Source organism: Schistocerca nitens, chromosome 1 (assembly GCF_023898315.1).
Source record: "Schistocerca nitens isolate TAMUIC-IGC-003100 chromosome 1, iqSchNite1.1, whole genome shotgun sequence".
In the NCBI taxonomy this organism is placed as follows: Eukaryota; Metazoa; Arthropoda; class Insecta; order Orthoptera; family Acrididae; genus Schistocerca; species Schistocerca nitens.
Genome location: NC_064614.1, coordinates 852,957,713 through 852,973,518, shown reverse-complemented (window position 1 = coordinate 852,973,518; position 15,806 = coordinate 852,957,713). Strand labels below are relative to the sequence as shown.

General features: G+C 44.0%; 1 protein-coding gene across 1 annotated transcript; it reads left to right on the top strand.

The window, feature by feature from the left end:
• Positions 1–1,492: 1,492 nt before the first annotated feature.
• LOC126263334 (uncharacterized) lies at positions 1,493–15,119 on the top strand. The gene is made up of 2 exons (XM_049960426.1): positions 1,493–1,621; positions 14,610–15,119. The coding sequence occupies exons 1-2, from the start codon at positions 1,519–1,521 to the stop codon at positions 14,909–14,911; spliced, it is 405 nt and encodes a 134-aa protein (XP_049816383.1). The 5' UTR covers positions 1,493–1,518; the 3' UTR covers positions 14,912–15,119.
• The last annotated feature ends 687 nt before the right edge of the window (positions 15,120–15,806 follow it).

The following is a 15,806-nucleotide window of genomic DNA, read 5'->3' as shown; positions in this document are numbered from 1 at the left end:
AACGGCTAGTGTGTTGCAGTCTGTACATAGTTCTACCCACAGCTTCACAACTGATGCGGCTTTATCGATGGCAGGCAAACTAGCTAACAAGTTGTACATCTGTTTTCAAGAAGCACAAGGCATTTTCGATCTAGATACTTCAAAGAAACTTGAAACAACCTGCCCACGAAACATTGATTTGGTGTCAAGCAAAAGTGGAAAAATGTCAAAAGAACACATGAAACGTTTTCTATCTTAAGTCTTGTGGTTCAGATAGCTCTAAGCGCTATAGGACTTAGCATCTGAGGTCATTAGTCCCCTAGACTTACAACTAGTTAAACCTAACTAAGGACATCACACACATCCATGCCCGAGGCAGGATTCGAACCTGCGACCGTAGCAGCTTCGAGGTTCCGGACTGAAACGCCTAGAACCGCTCGGTCAGAGAGGCCGGCTATCTTCAGTCCTTGGCGAACATGTAACAAGTGAAAATAGCCTATTGCTGTGTGATACCTGGTCACGTCGTATCCGTGTACATGCAAATGTTCCAAACAAAAATGTTATGCTCGAGATATTGCCCCGAAAACGACAAAAAATTGCCAACCCCTAGATGTTTACTTCTTTCGGCAACATAAGCTCTATATCAGAAGGATTGCAGATTTTGTAAGACTACAATGTCCCAAACGACAAGTGAAGATACATGATCGCCCTTTCGCCATCAAACTTCATTCTGCAATTTACAATCAGTTTGCCGAAAATTGACCAAAATATACGCCTATGTAGCAATATGCTTGGCGAAAGGCGGGGTGTGACACTGACATACGCATATCATCATTTGCAAACGTAATTAGTGTTGCTTTTGATATTGGACTGCTGGAGTGGGAAAGTGATTTTGAAAGTAAAAACATAGCATTAATGAGGTATGCATATTCTTCTCTTCCACATTGTTCCACCCATTTCTTGGAAATTCCGCATGAGCACTATGAGGACTAATACACGCACTGTCAGGTGTGTAGGATATGTGTGTTTTGCGCTATTATAATTAATTTAATCACAGGGTTTCTGGAACTGTTGATTGAAAATGTAATGATATACTACGTCAATGAATTATGTATAATTTCCCTCCTACGGTATTGCATTCTTGTTACTTTGTTTCTCTCTATTACAATGTTACTTGTGGTAGACCGCTGTTTTTTTATTATGCTTTCGAGCGGCTCCGAGGTCAAAGGTGTCCCTTGTTAGTTATAAAAGTTTCCGTCTTTCTGTTCGCTTAATGTTACTGCCTTTTTTTTTAGAATTCAGTCATGCATTTATCTTTCCCCTTGATAAGTAATACAAGCGAATGTAAATGAGGAGCTTCTGTAATTTGGAACTCGAAATGTAGGCACTCGTGAGCAGAAAAGCGCCAATCATGGTTCGCAGTACGCCCCGGCTAAGCGCCTCCCACTCAGAGCGCGTACTCGTACACAGCGTATAAATAGCCAGCTAGCGGACATCGCTGCGACATACGTTCCTCGCCTCGCCTCGCCTCGCGCCGCCATGGTGGACGCAGCCGCCTCCCTCCTGCTGCTGCTGGTCGTCTGTCAGGCGGCGACGGCGCTGCCGGCGACCGCTGCAGACCACGGGCAGCCTCACCGTCCGGGTGGGTACTCACTGACACTCACACGCGCCCGTTACCCTTCAGCAAATGCACCGTAACGTGCTGTCAGCACGCGTAAGAGCAGAGTAATCCCCAGAAGCAGATACGTACGAGTCTACCGAACTAAGCGTTTTTCCGGAAAGGCGGCTTCGCGTTTTCAAACCTGATCAGAAGCAGCGAACTCAGAGAGCTTTCTTCTATATTTAGAATTCCTCTTCAGGAGAAATTACGGTACTAATTGTCTCGCATACACTTTGTTTGGTTATCCCGTGTTTCCACATTTGTATTCTGCAAGCTACTAAACGGAGGTTCGCGGTTCAGCTAAAGTGTACCAGTACTATTTTATCCCCACCCTGTTCCTATCGGCAACGGTTAGGTTAGTGTTAGGTTAGCGTTGTTTAACGTCCCGTCGACAACGAGGTCATTAGAGACAGAGCGCAAGCTCGGGTTAGGGAAGGATGGGGAAGGAAATCGACCGTACCCTTTCAAAGGAACCATCCCGGCATTTGCCTGAAACGATTTAGGGAAATCACGGAAAACCTAAATCAGGATGGCTGGAGACGGGATTGAACCGTCGTCCTCCCGAATCTATCGGCAACGGTCCGCGTGCTGAACCTATACAGGGTGTTACAAAAAGGTACGGCCAAACTTTCAGGAAACATTCCTCACACACAAATAAAGAAAACATGTTATGTGGACATGTGTCCGGAAACGCTTAATTTCCATGTTAGAGCTCATTTTAGTTTCGTCAGTATGTACTGTACTTCCTCGATTCACCGCCATGATTTCATACAGGATACTCTACCTGTGCTGCTAGAATATGTGCCTTTACAAGTACGACACAACATGTGGTTCATGCACGATGGAGCTCCTGCACATTTCAGTCGAAATCAACAACAGATTCGGTGACCGCTGGGTTGGTAGAGGTGGACCAATTCCATGGCCTCCACGCTCTCTTGACCTCAACCCTCTTGACTTTCATTTATGGGGGCATTTGAAAGCTCTTGTCTACCCAACCCCGGTACCAAATGTAGAGACTCTTCGTGCTCGTATTGGGGACGGCTGTGATACAATACGCCATTCTCCAGGGCTGCATCAGCGCATCAGGGATTCCATGCGACGGAGGGTGGGTGCATGTATCCTCGCTAACGGAGGACATTTTGAACATTTCCTGTAACAAAGTGTTTCAAGTCACGCTGGTACGTTCTGTTGCTGTGTGTTTCCATTCCATGATTAATGTGATTTGAAGAGAAGTAATAAAATGAGCTCTAACATCGAAAGTAAGCGTTTCCGGACACATGTCCACATAACATATTTTCTTTCTTTGTGTGTGAGGAATGTTTCCTGAAAGTTTGGCCGTACCTTTTTGTAACACCCTGTATACTGTAAGGTGCCTCTTCCGTGAGGAAGACATTTTTACCAGTTTTAATAAATTATTGTCAATTGTTGATGTATTCACGATAGTTAGGAAGTGCTGTAGTCCGTAGCCGGCCATGAGTCGGAGAGCATTTCCCACGCTGGCTGGCTACGTGACGAAGCTACCGTATGTCGCGCGTAGTGGGGTGGGGCTCGGCGCTGGACCGTAGCAACAAGCGTCAGCCTGGGAAATATACATGACGGGAAGTACCGCCATCTTGGCGCCAAAGTCACCGTTTTTGTTTATTTATATTTAATAATTAAAGTCATTTATGACAACATGAACACTAGGAGGAGCCTCTGGATGTTTAAAACTATTTATCATAATTTTGCCTCGTTAAAATTCACACCCATTCTTTAACAAATTCATATCTTAGTAAGTACGAACTTGATCGGAAATCCACGAACTGTGACGAAACTAGTAAGATATACGGACGGCGTTAAGAGCTGTTCCTGTCTTGTTCGATAGTAGCCATGCTCTCGGTTACGAGTAGTTTGTGACATGAGCGTTTCATTATTGATCTAATAGGAATAAAGGTGATTTTACGGCATTCTGAATGTTAATTTCGAGTAAACAGGTACCCCAAAGTTAATCGACAGCAATTTCAGATAATTAGCTTCCACCGACAGAGACATCCAATGCGCCAATGAAGAATCTGCACGGGACGACATTTACGAGAGCTGCACCGCGCATAGGTAGGAGGAAATCCGACGACACGACCCACCAAGGCGGATCAAGGGAGGTCCGACTTTCACTCGCAAATTCCAGGTGGAAATGCTGACCAGTTATATTGTACGTCACTTATACCACCATCTATGGACTTGCGGCTAAGCTAACTAACAACTGTATCAGTTTAGAAGCGAGGGTATCTTGCAATACGCGTAAATTCGCATTGGGATAAGCTGAAATTTCTTTAGATTTACCACATTGGTCATTAAGCACTATGTCTGCGAAAAATATTTCCTGGACTTCAGAAAGAGTTTCCAAAAAATTTATTTCTTTCATTCTTCTCTGTCTTAATCCAACATGGGAAAAGCAAATGCTTGACGATAAATACTCGTTAATGAACCAGATGTAGTTTTCTCTAAGTGACCACTCGTATGGAAGAATTGTTCTACCATAAAATTCTTGCTCTCAATCTCAATCTCCCATGTATCTATTATACAATAAGATTTATGTTCTCATGCCCCCTTGCATAATTCCAAATGACAGACTCTACATATTTTATGAATATGATTATAAGAAAACATTGAAATGTTCGTTAATTGCTTCAACTTAAAATTTCGTTAGAATAATCATTCAAAGAACAGCATATGTAACTTTCATAATTAATAAAACATGTACGGCTTATATTTCGTTCTCGAATTTTTACCTCCTACGAATTCCATTTTTATACGCATCACTCGATTACGGAATAATCTCATCCTCGGCGATTTTTTCCTTCAAACTGTCTTTTCTTCTAATAAAATTTCTTTATTTTTAGCTATTCTAATTCCTATCACACCTCATTTTTAATGGTATCTGTTTACTGACGTAAAGCTATAGTGCCACGTTACGAAATATATTATCGTTCTCTTGATTCTTCCACTTTAAACTGTGTCGTACATCCGACTTTTGTATCTGCACAGTGAGTGTACTAATGTGTGCAAACTTAGCTTAAACTTAGCGCGCAAATGGACAAAACATCTGAACTGTCTTCTCAAGCCCAGGGTGTCCAGCAGACATTCTAAATAAATATGACCCTAGCCCTGTAAGGCAGCTAATATCAGGTGCGGATCGCAACAAAAATCATTAGAAATGCTGCTGTCACGTACCTAAAATGCATTAATTAATGAAAGTGAAAGTTTGGGGTCTATTCTACAAAGACAATGCAGCTATTTCCTTTTTTTTCTACATATAATTTATCAACTGTTGCTTTCAGGGGTCAAGTGATAAACAACATTCACGTGCAATTACTTTTGACACTCAATAACAAAATATTTAAGTCTTGGACATATTGAAATGACGATTATTAAAATCGTTATCTCTACACATGAAAATTTTTCATCACAGGAAAGAATGATTATTAAAAATCCTCATCAGCTCATTTAAATCTATATTGTCGTAGCTGGTCTGGCACTGAGCTGTTGGAGAATAAATTTACTTTTTGAACCAAGGAAAAAAAACTCTCATGTAGTCAATGTGAGGGGAGGTTAGTATCCTAGCTTTTGATATTCAGTGGTCAAAGCATACGCAAGCTGGAGTGAGCAAATTCTAGACTCAATATTTACTGTGGCCTAATGCATGAGGGTACTTTACTAAGCAGCTTGTGCAACGGCGTTGTCTCTGCGCTGGATCTGAAACGTTAATTCCGTACTCTGGCATTGATTGAATTCACGCAGTCGCAACTTTTCTGTGTTCCGTAGAACGTTAATCTTTCCCTAGCCAAAATAATAGCTATTGCAGACTCGCTATGGGTTGGAGCGACTTTCACAATTTTTTTGCCCTAAAACATTCCCACAGGAATAATTAACTTCGCTTTGTTATCTGTCGCCATGATACGTCAGGCGTATCGTCCTCACTTCGCAGAAAGCAAATCTCTCAATGTCCTCGCATATTTCCTTACACTTGGGCGGTCCGCAGCGAGATGGATAAGAGAGAGAGTGAGAGAGAGAGATAGAGCCTTAATTTTAGCTCTCAAAATGCTTTTATACAATCGAGATCTCCCCACCGTGTCGCGTCTCCGCCGCCAAGTAACGCTTTAGCCAATCACCGTCTCGCTAGAGGTGAACATACATTTTTTTTTCTTGCTGGATTGCAGCCTAGCCCTATTAATGACGTGCAGCCACTTACCCTCGGCCGGCCGGGGTGGCCGAGCGGTTCTAGGCGCTACAGTCTGGAACCGCGCGACTGCTACGGTCGCAGGTTCGAATCCTGCCTCGGGCATGGATGTGTGTGATGTCCTTAGGTTAGTTAGGTTTAAGTAGTTCTAAGTTCTAGGGGACTGATGACCTGAGATGTTAAGTCCCATAGTGCTCAGAACCATTTGAACCATTTAAACTTACCCTCGGTCCCGGCCTTATTTACGTGAAAAGGAATAATGTATAGTTCTGACCTTATCCCTTTCTGCGCTGAAGCTCGCCGTTCTCTTGCTAAATGAGAGTTTTACGATATCATTAACCACGTGTTTGGTTCATCTCCAAAATGTGTTTCACTTTAACTTGTTTGTACATGTCAGTCCACATATTGGTAGATATTGTTTTGTTAGTTTTCGGTACATGAGATTAACTGCAATTACCTTTTGTTGATGTAATATTATTATTATTTTCTGAGGATCTCATACTGTATCGTCCTGTCGTTATGGATCAAGCTCATGTAAGGTCCATAAAATCCAGTCACCTTACAACTGACATCTTTGGATAACTGTCCTTTATCTGCATATCTAACACATCGTCCTCGAAGTCAAGTGTGAGTTTTATACCAGTAAACGTCGGTCTGCTCTGTCACCCATAATCATCAACGTGTACGATCGTTACCCAAGGATTTCTAAATCGACTTCCGCAGTGGAAGCACGTCTCATTGGAGCCTTTTTCTCAGATATTTATTGAAAAGCCAAAGTAGTCCCATATTCAGGGAATAAATCAAGCTTCGCCGTTCTAGGCAAAGTCCTAGTGGATACGATTTGCAGCCGTTGCCTTTCTATGACCTGTTATGAGGTGTATAATGTGTCTCTGTTTCGTGTGGATGCCTGTGAGGAGTGCTTGTACGGTACAGCGGTTTTTTTTATTGCTATTGATGAAAGGAAGGAAGAGAGTGAAGCCCGGTGTCAATGCATAGCCTATTCCTCTCGAAGAATAGGGCTGCAGAACTTAATGTCACCATCCTACGGAAGGACAGTATCAACAGCGTTGAATACTCTTTCTCCATGAGACACTGCGGAGAAGTTTGGAATTTAGTCCAGAACACTGGCTTAACGATTGGCCGTCACGTACTTTCCACCACCATCTCTCTTCCCCTTGCGGGTCAAATAAAAGAACTGAAAATTTTTCACCGTCAAGATTCTAACTGAAGTAACCCTAGTCGAGGTCCACGGCACAAGAGTGCGAAAGCGACCTTGGCTATGGAGGCGGGCTGTTATTAGCAATTCTACATTGACAGCGTGCAAAATAAGTGTCATACAGAGACATAAGTATACAATCTCACCATTGTCACTAGACCTAACATGGTATAAAATTTGATTTGGCAAATTCTGTCATTGCGAGCAAGATCGTGATATAGTTTCCTTCAACGAAAGTAACGTTTTTTGTACACGGAAGTTATACCTTTTCTTTAAGAAGCCATTCACTTTGGCGGTGCAAAGTTGTCCCGATTCGCCTTCAAGTTGGGCACTGACCTCTAACATGCGGTTGTTTGCTCTGGCGAGATCACAACCTTGCCCCCCTCCCCCGCTTGTGTTGCTTGTGCATGTAAATCACAAATCACAGTACAAAAAATTTTAACTGAATATATTTTACTTTGTAATTAGCTAACAACAGCAAATTTAGGTGGGAATCTGTCTCATATTTTAGCCGAGGACGAGACGAGCTTTTAAAATACTGTGACGTGTCTGGACTCTGGTATAAGCTTTTGTGCTGGTGACATTAGTGTATATCAGAATAGCTAGTTCATCCCATTTACGGTTTCATCTCTGTATTTGCAGTACCCACTTTAAAAATTTTGCTACCTCTATCCACACTCATCTCACTACATTGTAGTATGGGCGTTTATAACCTAGCGGTCGTGAGCTCTCACTACCGAATAATCATCATCATCATCTTTTAAGAAATAGAACTATTTAATCCACCACATTTAACTAGCGACATGCGGCCAGACTACTATACTACTGTATAAATCGCACACTCTCAACTACGCCACACGATTCCCGGCGCTTAAATGAACTCGAGGCACTCATCAACGTATATAAATATTTCTCAACACATACACTGAGGTGACTTCCCTCTTAGCTTATTTTAGGTGAACAAACCAAGTTACTCTCATGCTAACCCACACTGAGCTGACAGAAGTCATGGGACATCTCCCAGAATTGTGTGAGGCTTACTTTCGCCCGGATAGTTCTGCAACTCGATGTAGCATTGCCTCAACAAGTCGTTGCAAGTCCCCTGCAGAAATATTGAGCTATGCTGCCTCTGTGGCAGTCTGTAATTTCATCCGGCGCAGAGCGTTGTGCATAAACTGACCTCTCGATCATGTCCCACAAATGTTCAATGTAATTCGTGTCGGGCGATCTGAGTGGCCAAATCATGCGTTCGAATTGTCCAGAACGTACTTCAGAAAAATCGCGAACAACTGCGGCCCATAACTTAACAATACATTTGTTTGTTTTAATGTATTTTGTTACCTGTTTGCTGCCTTTACGTCGTGTAATCCGTTCCCAACAGTACAGATTAGTCCACCCCATTAGCTGAATGGTCAGCCCGTTGGATTGCCACGCGCGGGGGCCCGGGTTCGATTCCCGGCTGGGGACGGTGATTTCCTCCCCTCAGGGACTGGGTGTTGTGCTGTCCTCATCCCCATTGTCGACGCTCAGGTCGCCCAATGTGGCGTCGCATTCAATAAGACCTGCACTTGGCTGCCGAACTTCCCGTCTGAGATCTCCCAGCCACTGACGCCATACGATCATTTCCAACAGTACAGATTTTATTGTTGTTCGTTTAAGTGGTCTGGTGAAGAACAATCATTAGAAACGATTGACAGAACAAGAAGTTCACTACATAACTGGTGTTTAGTGAGGGGCCGGAAAAGATACGTCCTACAAAATTTTGAACCTATATATTTCGTTATAGAAGGTGGGTACATTAACTACGGATTGTGTTGCAAAAACTGCATCGTCCTTGATCATTGTGGTAACAATAGGAGACACAATAGCTTAACTTAGAACGTGCCTGCCCAGGCCCAATATGGACACTTGGTCCTGAGGTGGCGCTTTGGCAAAACTACTAGACTCACATATAGGTTCCAAATTCCTGTGCAGCTTTCTAGGGTGAGGTATCCACATTTTCTTTATATCGCTTAAGTCAAACTTTGAGGTCGTTTACACGAGAAGGACATGGCCCCCTTCGTCTCGCTTTCTTCGTGTTTGTACTCTGTGTCAGTTGGCATGAAATTAAACTTCACTCTTTGCTGTCTTCGTTAACCTGATATAAGGATGGCTCAGGGATTTTTACGTCTCTAGTATTGTTACTAATCCGGGAGGTAGCCTTTCAAATGAGTTCACCTCATTCCTGTGGCTCATGCTTCATCATCTTGGTTTCAGTGAGACACATGCAGTTGTTGTCGTTATCTGGAGAATCATACTTGATCTTCAACTCTTTTTGATACGAGGGTCAGTCAAAAAGTAATGCCTCCTATGTTTTTTTCTACGTTTAATTGTCAGGAAATTTAAATGCAATTACATAGGTTGAAAACCACAACATTGAGGATCATTTTGTCATTTTTCAATGTAATCTCCGCCCATCTCTACAGTTTTGGTCCATCTTTGAACAAGGGCATGTATCCCAGCACGGTAAAAATCACAGCTCTGCTTCCTAAGCCATTGACGCACGGATGTTTTGACGGCCTCCTCATCTTCAAAATGAATCCCACGATGAGCTTCTTTTAGTGGCCCGAACAGATGGAAGTCTGATGGTGCCAGGTCAGGGCTGTATGGGGGATGAGGCAAAACTTCCCATCCAATTTTGACAATCTCGTCAGAGGTGTGACGACTGGTGTGTGGTCTTGCATTGTCATGCAAAAGAAGAACATCTGCCATTGATTTTGTTGGGCGAACTCGCTGAAGACGTGCTTTAAGTTTTTTGAGGGTTGTGACGTATTGAACAGAATTTATTGTGCATCCCTGCTCCAAAAAATCAACCAGAATCACACCCTCTATATCCCAGAAAACTGTTGCCATAACTTTCCCTGCCGATCGCACAGTTTTGAATTTTTTCTTCCTCGGCGAGCTTGTGTGACGCCACTCCATTGACTGCCTCTTTGATTCGGGTTCAAAAAAATGCACCCATGTTTCGTCCCCGGTCACAATTTTTTTCAGAAACTCATCTCCCTCCAAACGGAAGCGCTGCAAGTGTTGGGAGGCTATTGTTTTCCTTGCCTCTTTATTCTGATCGGTTAACATTCTTGGAACCCACCGTGCACAAACTTTTGAGTACCCCAATTGTTTAATAATCGTGATCACACTGCCTTTACTAAGAGAAATAATGCGACACACTTCATCTGCAGTCACCCGACGGTCACCACGAATGATGTCATCAACTTGCTGAATGTTGTGTGGAGTCACTGCACTCACCGGCCTGCCGCTCCGCTTTTCGTCAGTCAACGGTGTTTGCCCTTCAGCTTCCTTACAACGACGAACCCATCGTCTAACAGTGCTGACATCCACTGTCACAACACCATACACCTTCTTCAGTCTTTCATGAATGCGTATGGGCGTTTCACCTTCTGCATTCAAGAATTCAATCACACAACGCTGTCTCAAACGAACATCGATGTCGGCCATCTTACAAACTTCTGCTGTGCTGCCACCTGTTGACACAGAAAGTTACTACTGCAGTGGATTGCAGAAGAAGGTTTGAGGAATGGCGCCAAATTCAAATTTTTCACTTAACTTAATTTCTTTAAGTAGAAAAAAAATGGGAAGCATTACTTTTTGACCGACCCTCGTACATTGAATGTCCCGAATGAGTTTCTTGCTGTTCTACTCTAGCTACAACGTCCTTGATGGTGTCGCTGTTCCGAATAATATGTAGATATCATCCATTGCCATTTTAGGCATTTGATAAAGAATCTACAACTTTCGTTTACTTCATGGACACCTGATTTTTTTGAGCAGAGATACATCACTGATGTGCAACACATTAGAACCACTTGTTAACAGGAACGTTGTTCCTACTTTGGAGCAATACAGCAGCGATTCTGCCTGCCATGGATTCGACAAGTGCATGGTACGTTTCCGAAGGTACGTTGCAGCAGACGCCTACGCAGATGAAATACGATTCCCGACTAAATTTCGAGACGATGGTATATGGCACGCAGAGCTGTCGCTCAGTAGCGGTAGCAACCCAGATGTGTCCAATCGCGATCTGATTAAGCGAATTCGGCCGCTAAAACATCAGTGTAAGTTCACTGTCATACTCCTCGAACCAATGTTGCGATTCTAGCCTCATGACACGGAAAGTTACCATGCTGGAAGATACCATCAGCGTCGGAGAAGACATAAGGCATCCACGGATTTAAATAACCCCAACAATGTTCACTGTTGTCGTATTGCCTTCCTATGGAAGCCTTAGTGAATGTCACACGAAACATATTACGTCCCCCCCTCCCCTCTCACAACTGCGTACGTGCATGTTTCGGGCATCCATTCGCCTGGCGCCTGGATGATGATATATCCGAACACGACCATCGACAGGAAAACTACTGTTTCCAGTGTAACTACTGTAATCATAATGGATGATATCGCTGTGTCAAAATGGAAACACATAGAAGTCGTCAACTGTGGAGCCCCATTTTCAACAATGTACTCTAAATGGTATCCTCCGAAACACTTGTGCCTACGTCAGCATAGCACTCTGTCCTAATATCTGCCCCTAGATCGCCTCCTGCCCTACTTTACAGAGTTGGAAACCCTCCAACCTCCACATCCAACACAATATCGCCTACTAGTTGTTTCATCGTCCTTCGACCCCTTCCTATAGACGCTCCCTGCAATACCACAGTCGATCAGATTCCACGTTCCCGAGGTGCTCATTCCCAGGTGCCGAGCCATGACAAAGTCACTTAGCGTCGATGGATTTCCACGTATGCAGTTCATATTGTCGTTAGGATGATTCCTCATTCATCTCTTCTCCGTTTGTTTATGTCCTTTAACGCGCCAAGTCGGTGCAACACCACAAGCAGACGACATTCATTCTCACTGCGAGCAGTGTTCATCATGTTTTGGTTCATCTGTATATCTTGCTGCTGGCCTTTTCTTTGATACTTCCATTTTTCGAGAAGGAACGAGTACTGTTCAAAGTTACTTCAATATGCAGGGTGACACGAAGGTCTTTTAATATTTGAAAATGCATTAATTCACAGAATAATGTTGGCAGGGAGACAGAAATTGACACTCAAGCCTGGAATGACATGGAGTTTTATTGAAAACGAAAACAAGAGCAAAAATTAGCCAACATATGGCGCTGGACAGCGACACAACACTGACGCCGCATGAGAATCATGCATAAAATGAACTGTAGTGAGAGAGGGAGTCACATGCGCGACCAATCGCGGCATGGAGAATTTACCAGAAAAGGTACTGTTAGTGAAGCTTTACCATCAGAATGGAGAATCCAATACCGCAGCTTAATGATCCTATCGCCAAAACAGGTGTATTCGAATGAGTAAAGGTAGCAGTGAAGAAAACGATCACGAAGTTCGAAGACCACTAATGTTTGGATAGCACTAAGGCGTACCCTCCAACGCTATTCGTACAAAATCGGGGGTCATCATTAACTGTTAGCCACCGATTTTGTGTCACGGAGAGCAGTGTGAGCACTTCAAAAAATGGGGGAAGTTGAAGATTAGCGAGCCGGCCGGTGTGGCCGAGCGGTTCTAGGCGCTTCAGTCCGGAACCACCCGACCGCTACGGTCGCAGGTTAGAATACTGCCTCGGGCATGGGTGTGTGTGATGTCCATAGGTTAGTTAGGTTTAAGTAGTTCTAAGTTCTTGGGGACTGATGACCTCAGATGTTAAGTCCCAAAGTGCTGAGAGCCATTTGAAGATTAGCGGTCTAACGTTTTGTGTACGGACGAAGTCCATTTCACAGTCCGAGGGTCTGTTAGCAACCACAACTCCAGAATTTGGGCTACTAAATGTCCTAGAACTGTCGCGAAGACAGAAAGTCACGATTTGGCGTGGACTTACTACGTTAATCGTCACCGAATCCTTTGTCTTCGAGTAAATGTAGCTAATAAACACCTGCTGAAAGGCACGACTTTTATGCAGGATGGGGCTCAACTCTATGTTGCTATACGTGTGAAAGATCTCTTCCCACTTCGCTTGGTGAGGATCACCTGCTTAGCTGCCATTTCCGTCAGGCTTGGCCTTCCAGGTCCCCATACATCAGTCACTGTGATTATTGGTTGTGGGGTTACCGGAAGTCTCAAGTCTACCGCGATCGTCCGACCTCATTAGGCATGCTGAGTCACGACATCGGACGGCAATTTCTCACCGTACCTATTGATACGCTGTACAGTGCTGGTCACAACATTGTGCCTCGATTACAGCTATTGCGGATCACGATCGACATGTCCGGTATCTGTTGTACTGTTGTAAAGATCATCATCTTCGTTAAAAATTAATTGTAATGCTAATGGTTGCTTTCTTAGCATATGAGGCGCATTCTGTTGGTCAGTAGGTGCTTTTTTTTTTTTTGTCTGAATACAATCCCATACCATTTCAAGCATGGGTGTCAGCTTTCACCTCCCTATCTACGTTATCCCGTAAGTACTGAATTTTTCGATTTTTTTTAGTTTTAACTGGTTTTTGGGTCACCCTGATGTTGTGTACATAGTTCCGCGTAGTCAGCGCGTACACAACTTTCCCAATAGAGCGCTCCCCGCTAAGCACAACAGCGCAGGCGCAGCGCTCGTCCGTCTCCGCACTACGAGATGGCGCTGTCTTAGAGACAGACCAAATTCTGCTTCCGCCGATCCGCGTATTAATATGTCTCGCAGCCAATGAGATTGCTGCTAACGCAGAACCTTTTCTCCTCGCGGATCACACTCGCGCAGTGATACCTGAACGCGCGAGGTATTATAACGTGTGTACAGACCTCCGAATAGTCAGTCTGCATTAGTCTGTAGTCAAGTTTCAGTCTGCGCATAATAAGATTACCATATTCCTGTACATAGCCATGAAGAGAAATGTATACACACTTTGTCAAGTATCAGATATATGTGAGAATAAGATTAACGTACCAAGACCAAAGGAACTTCAGATTGTCAATTGTAAACAGCATCCAGAATCAAGTTACGTAATATCTAAGCTTTTTATTATTTTAACAAATGTGTGTGAAAATTAATCAAGTTCTGTTTAAAGTTGGTCACCGTCAATCTGCTACTCTAAGCGTGCAAGTGGCATTTCTATCGTCTGACCTAAAGGCAGAAGATAAACACGCCACGATAAGACCAGGAGACATATTGCTGACACTCGCCTACTTCGATAGATCGACAAGTCAAATAATCTGATGGTGTGTGTACCCAAGGTCTTACAGTACGCACACCACACCTGTACCTCGTTTTACAGTAGTGTACCAACATCATTTCGTTCAATGTACTGTTTACTTCCCTCTTCCCTCCTCCCCCCTCCCCCCTTCTCGGTTTCTCTGTTTCGAAGCTGAAAGCACACACGGCGGTCTTAAATGGGCTAAGGGCTAAGCTGCCACTGTAACTTTAGACCTACTGGAGGGCGTCCCTGGTGCAACTGTGCAAGTTTCGCTTCAAATTTGTAGAGGTGCCTAGATCAGCAGCAGTACCCGTGGCTTTGTTTGTGTGTTGCAGATCGAGTTCGGCGCAGTGTGGTGGGGTCGGTGGCGAAGGCGGTCCTGGACCCGTTCAACTTGCTGGGCCTCCTCAGAGGCGGCTCGGACGCGCACAGCGACAGCGTCAACGTGGGCGCCACGCTGCCCTTCGGCATCTCCGCGGGCATCTCCGGCTCCTCGTCGGACGCGCACTCTTCCGCGGGCGGCGCCGCCAGCGCCAGCTCCAACTCCGGGGGCGGCGGCAAACCGGGACACAACGGCGACGCCGGCTCCATGGCCTCCGTAGGGCCAGCCTGCGGCAACAATCCCAGCTGTCACTAGCGCTCTTCTGTCACTGCTTTAATATTCTGAGGGGCGCAATGTGCATGAGTACCAACGATCATAATTTCAATTAGTTTGATAAAAATAATTCGTAAGTCCCGAAGAATTAACGATTTTGTACTTGCTAATAAACAATTCCATAACGATCTAATATAACCGATTTTTGTTTTTTACATACTCCACTAGAATAAACCTATAACACGTGTAAGGCCTGGTTTCATTAGAAGATGCGTGTGGTATTTGCACACTGAGACGTAGTAGGGTTAACACATCAATTTTTCGGGCAGTATTTGTACTTCAAGAGAAGGCATCAGTGGCGTATTGTTGTTTCTTCTCCCACTACAGATGCAGTAACAAGACTCTGTACTTCAGTGCTACTCTTCAGGCCTTCGTTGTTGCTTCTTCCATTCACGGACGGTGGTCAAATTAATTTTAAGAAAGCAGCCGCAATTTCACTTATATGAAACAGATGTCAGTGACAGTCTTGTGCAGGAAGACTTCCAGAAAACTATAGAACGTAACATCTACGGTGTATACGAGTGGATTGTTACCGAAAACAAGTCGGCAAACCAGTCGTTGGCGTTATATTTATTAAAAAATATGGGACAGCTTCCTATTTCGAAACAATAGGTTCACCTTGAGTTTACAACTTACACGTGTTGCTTATCATGAGTTATGCGTAATTTTCATCTCTGGTAGCCGTTTCTTGGGTGGTGACCCCGTCAAAAATCTTGTCAATTTTGCAGTAGTGATTGCCATTGTAAAGATACTTTTCGTGTTTCGAAGAAACATATGGTATGCGTACGGATAACATAAACACTTCATATGACATGTAATAGAAATACTGAGGTTTTGCGTGTGTTTATAGAGGGGGTGAGGGGGGGGGGGGGGCAGG